A 5223-nucleotide genomic window follows, 5' to 3' on the forward strand; every position below is an offset into this window, starting at 1 on the left:
TTGGCAGAGTCATCATAATTGGGTGCCCATCTCTGCACCTCCAACTGCACCTCTGCTCACTTGCCTGTCAGCTCCTGCATCCCATCGGCACTTCAGCCTGGGAAGTAGCCCACAACCCTAGACATGGCACCCTCCTTCCCACATGTTTATGGTCCACCCTGAAGCCCTTCTACCTGGCAAATGCTCATTCTTCAGACCTGGCTCAAATGTCACCTCTGAGATGCTGCTACCCAGTCAGATGTGGCTGGGCTGCCCTCTGTGCTCCTGCACACATCTGTGCATCCCCACCTCTTGGTATCCATCTGATTAAACAGAGTCAGATGAGGGTTCTTGGGGGCATTGATGTGCTTAACACCTGGCACAGTGCCTTGTATGTAGTAAGTGATAAAGTAATGCCACTCTGTTCTCTCCAGAACTGCTGTTCCCTGTGATACACAAAACTCTGAGGAACAGGGATTGTGACCATTTACTCCCCCAAATCATTTTCCCTGGCTCATGTCTGAGCCCTTGGCAGTGGTACTCAGAGTGGCTATAATGCTCTCACATTCAGCCCAGAGCTGCACCACTCCCTTCTCTCCCAGGAATCTGCATCTTGATCAACTCCCCAAATGGTCCTAGTATTCCCTAAAGTTGTGACTAGTTCCAGAGCAGTGTACACCCATTAATTGTCAGAAAGAATGCTAGTTCCTTCAGACATTTACCACAGGGGGAGAACTTAAGTAAGACTGGGACTTGCTGCAAAGCAAACCTCCTTCCTGGAGAGTAGCAGTATAATTAGTATATTACAGGGTAGAGAAATCCCTAAAACAAAGACAACACAAGCAAACCAACCAAACAGCCTGATTTCCACAAGGGTAGCTTTCTTCTTTATAAATGGGTTTCAGAGAGAAGAAGAGAGAGAGGGAGAGAGACCTAGAAGCATCAATGATGAGGGAGAAACACTGCTTGGCTGCTTCTTGCATGTGCCCTATTGGGGATCAGGCCCACAAGCCAGGCAAGTGCCCTCCTCAGGAATTGAACTGTGACCTCCTGGTTCATGGGTCAATGCTCACCCATTGAGCCACACTGTTCATGATACAAGGGCAGCTTTCATTCTCCCTTCATATACATTAACATTCTGGCACTTTCCTCTAAACACAGGTTCCCCACTCTTCCCTGGAGCACTTTATATCCAGGATGATTTTAAATGAGGGAATCCTCTCCTGTGCTTAGCAGTTCCCTACAGTTAATGGGCACTCAGCCCCTGAGTGTTCCTATCCCTGCTTTATCCCTGCTCTGCCTGTGGCCCCTTTTGCATCCTTCAGCAGGTCTCATAGCTCATCTCCTCCCTGTCTCCCTGCAGAGGGGGTTCTCTATGCTGCCACTGTGAGAAACTTCCTGGGGACGGAGCCGATTATCTCCCGGGCTGAGGGCCGTGCTGAGGATTGGATTCGGACAGAGATCTTGCCATCCTGGCTTAACGGTGGGGAGAGGTAGAGGGATACTGTGGGGACAGAGAGGGTGGGTGGAGGCTGGGTGACCCCTCACTGAGTCTGTGGGATCTGAGGCCACAGGTCTCCCCAGCTCCAGCCTTTGTCGCAGCCATGGCCTTGAGGCCAGCTGAGTGGGGGGATGAAGACGGAGACAAGGAAATCTACTTCTTCTTTATGGAGACTTCTCAAGCCTTTGACTCAGACGAGCACCTTAAAGTTCCTCGGGTGGCCCGTGTGTGTGCGGTGAGACTCCGAATCCAGCTGTCTGTCTGTTGTCTCCTACTCTGTCCTGGTCTCTGTCTTTTCTTCTCTGGTCTCCGTCTTTACATTTCTCCTCTATCTCCATTTTCCCTGTCTTGACTTATTTTCTGGTAGCGTGAAGAGTATGGGGAAAAGGCTCTAACGCCTTTAACTCCATAATTACCCTTGTGACACAGTGTCCCTAGTTGGTGTAGAGGTTAAAGTTGGGAATTGTTGAGAGGCCTGGGCTCCAGACCCTGCTCCACCACTTCCTGCCTCTGTGACTTGGGTCAGGTTCTTTAGCATCCTTATAGATGAGGATACTGATGATGCCTAGCTATAAGGGTTGTTTTGAGACCTAACTGAGATAAGGTATGGAAAGCACATAGTATGGTACTTTGTAAGTGCAACAATGAACTTAGTCCCCATCATTGTGACCCTGTCTACCCCTGTATCATTCCCTACTGCTAACTGTGTCTGTATCTCTACATTGCATTTTAATGGGTCTTGTCTTTTCATCTGTCCTTGTCTGGGAGAAACTTGTATTGGTCTCCACATTCTCCCTACAAATTTTGTCTTCTAAAGAGAAATGCCCATGCTCTTTTCACCCCAGGGGGACCTTGGGGGCCGGAGGACGCTCCAGAAGAGGTGGACGACCTTTCTGAAGGCTGACCTGCGGTGTCCAGGGCCTGTAGATGGCCGGGCCTCTAGTGTCCTGCAAGACATGTCTATTCTTCGACCTGAGACTGGAGTGGGGGCCCCCATCTTTTATGGCATCTTTTCCTCCCAGTGGTGAGGGGGTCCTGGTGTGGAGGAGAATTACAGGGTGGGAGATACGTGGGGCTGGCACCTTTCAGTGCTGTCTCTTCCAGAGGGAGTGGCTTCTCCCAGAAGCCGGCTGCATGGCTCCTATGCATTTCTTATGGGTCATCGCATTTGACAGGTGGCGAGTTTTCAACTAGTGCTCTTCAGATATCTGGCTCCAACCCGTGTCTCTTCTAGGGAGGGTGCTGCCATCTCAGCTGTCTGTGCCTTCCGACCACAAGACATTCGTACAGTGCTGAATGGTCCCTTCAGAGAGCTGAAAAATGACTGCAAAAGGGGACAGGCTGTCATGGACAGTGATGTACCCCAGCCCAGACCTGGAGAGGTAAGGGGTCTGGGGCAGCTCTTCACCCTATGCCAGAATAGCCTCATTAGAGCAAGAGCCCAAGTAAGCATCGCGGATACTTCCGGGCTCCTGGGAAACACTGTCACCTATCCTTTTTTTCCCTAGTGCATTGCTAATAATCCGAAATACCAGCAGTTTAACTCATCACTCTCCCTGCCTGACCGTGTGCTCACCTTCATCCGGGATCACCCCCTCATGTACAGGCCAGTGCTTCCAGTTGATGGCCACCCCTTGCTGGTCACTACAGATACAGTCTATCTCAGAGTTGTGGCCCACAGGGTGGCCAGCCTCTCAGGGCAAGACTATGATGGGGGACAGGTATGTTTAGTAGCCAAGTACGTTGCCCATCCCGTGCACACATGTTCTTGTCAAGGAGAGGGCTATATACTTACAGGTATGAGAGTCCCAGGCACAGGTACAGTGTGTCATTATGTCGTGCCATCTGCCTGCTTCCTAGAGGATGGACACCTCCACAGAGCTGTGCGGATTGGAGCCAACCTCAGCGTCCTTGAGGATCTGGCCTTATTCCCAGAGCCACAGCCAGTTGAGAATATGAAATTGTGTCAAGTGAGTCATAGATTTTGGGGAGTCTGGTGGGGAGACATTTGTGCTAGCTTGTGACACCAAAGTCTGGGAGATGCAGCATAGTCCTCTTTTTTACTAATTTTCTCTAGAGCTGGCTCCTGGTTGGCTCCCGTACTGAGGTGACACAAGTGAACACAACCAACTGTGGACGTCTCCAGAGCTGCTCAGAGTGCATCCTGGCCCAAGACCCTGTCTGTGCCTGGAGCTTCCGACTACAAGCGTGTGTGGCCCATGCTAGTAAGCATGGAGGGTGAGTGTGGCTTCCCCGGAGTCTTGCCTGCCGTCACAAAGCTCTGTCCTCTCCATATATCTGCCTATTTCTGATCTGTTCGTGCTGCCATCTGTGTTTCTTTTAGTGTCACTGTGTTTATCAGTCCCTACTAACTCATCTGTTTGTCCATCATTCCGGGCTCCTGGGAAACACTGTCACCTATCCTTTTTTTCCCTAGTGCATTGCTAATAATCCGAAATACCAGCAGTTTAACTCATCACTCTCCCTGCCTGACCGTGTGCTCACCTTCATCCGGGATCACCCCCTCATGTACAGGCCAGTGCTTCCAGTTGATGGCCACCCCTTGCTGGTCACTACAGATACAGTCTATCTCAGAGTTGTGGCCCACAGGGTGGCCAGCCTCTCAGGGAAACGCTCTGCTTACCACTGCTCTTGGCTTCACTGGCTACTGATGTTCTGATGGAAGTGAAGGGGTAGGTGTGGACTGAGCACCTGGACGGAGGAGGCTCTCGTGTTTGCCTGCTGTCTCTGAGCTCAGTGCCCAGCTTCAGTCGCTTCCCTTTGTGGACAGATGCACAGTGTGAATGTCCATGGGTGTGTGTGGCGGCATTTTGAATCCTTGTACAGGAGGAGCATGTCCTACTTGAAGTGACCGTCCTGCAGAAGCCTTACCTAGACGATTCACCATTTTGGCTTGGTTTTTCATTTTTGTCATTGGGGTATTTTGTTTGTTTTTGTTTTGCTTTGAGCTGGAAATTGCCCACACTATATTGCAGTTGGTACTGACTCTAGCTCCATCTGTTATATCCTCTGTCCACAGCAACTTCTCTTTTTCTCTACTGCTATCACTCTTGTCCTAGCCATCATCATTTCTTAATTGGATTACTCCAATAACCTCCAAATTGGTCTTGTTTTGTCCATTTGGGGATCCCATCATCCATTTTCCACTCACCAGTTAACTTAAAATCATGTGCCACATTGAAGCATATCCCTGACATTATATTCATCTACAATATTTCATTATATATCTGTATCAGATAAGAACTCTCTTAAAAACATTTTATTTTAGGAAATTTTAAACATTCAAAAACTAGATGGTATAATGAATTTCCATGTATCTATCATTCAGTTTCAACAACCATCAACTGACCAGTCTTACTTGATCACTATCTTCACTCACTCCCAATAATTTTAAAGCAAATCTTAGACATCATATCAGTTCACTCTTAAATCTTTCTGCATGTATCTGTTACACAGAAAGGCTTTAAAAAATGTAACCATATTATTATTATCATAGTGCAAACTCACTTTCTTAATGTCATCAACTATCTAACCAATGTCTGATTTTCCCAATTGCATGTACTTCAAGATAGTTTGCTTAAGTCAGGATCAAAATAATGTCCATCAATTGTAATTGGTTGATATGTTTCTTTTTTATTTTATTTATTTATTTTTTTTTCAAAATAATTTTTATTTCTTAATGTATTACAAAGAGTATTACATATGTCTCCCCCCCACCCCCA

At 47.9% G+C, this 5223-nt stretch overlaps 1 protein-coding gene across 1 annotated transcript; it reads left to right on the top strand.

Annotated features, from left to right (window-relative positions):
- Window positions 1–1410: 1410 nt before the first annotated feature.
- On the top strand, window positions 1411–3718 carry LOC102773248 (semaphorin-4F; the record flags this gene model as incomplete). Its single annotated transcript, XM_015564363.1, has 6 exons — window positions 1411–1462; window positions 1554–1715; window positions 2326–2504; window positions 2715–2862; window positions 2989–3201; window positions 3558–3718. Coding segments are annotated over exons 2-6 (833 nt in total), but the record flags the coding sequence as incomplete, so codon positions are not given.
- Window positions 3719–5223: the final 1505 nt, after the last annotated feature.

This window comes from Myotis davidii, unplaced genomic scaffold (genome assembly GCF_000327345.1).
Source record: "Myotis davidii unplaced genomic scaffold, ASM32734v1 scaffold2781, whole genome shotgun sequence".
Classification (NCBI taxonomy): domain Eukaryota; kingdom Metazoa; phylum Chordata; class Mammalia; order Chiroptera; family Vespertilionidae; genus Myotis; species Myotis davidii.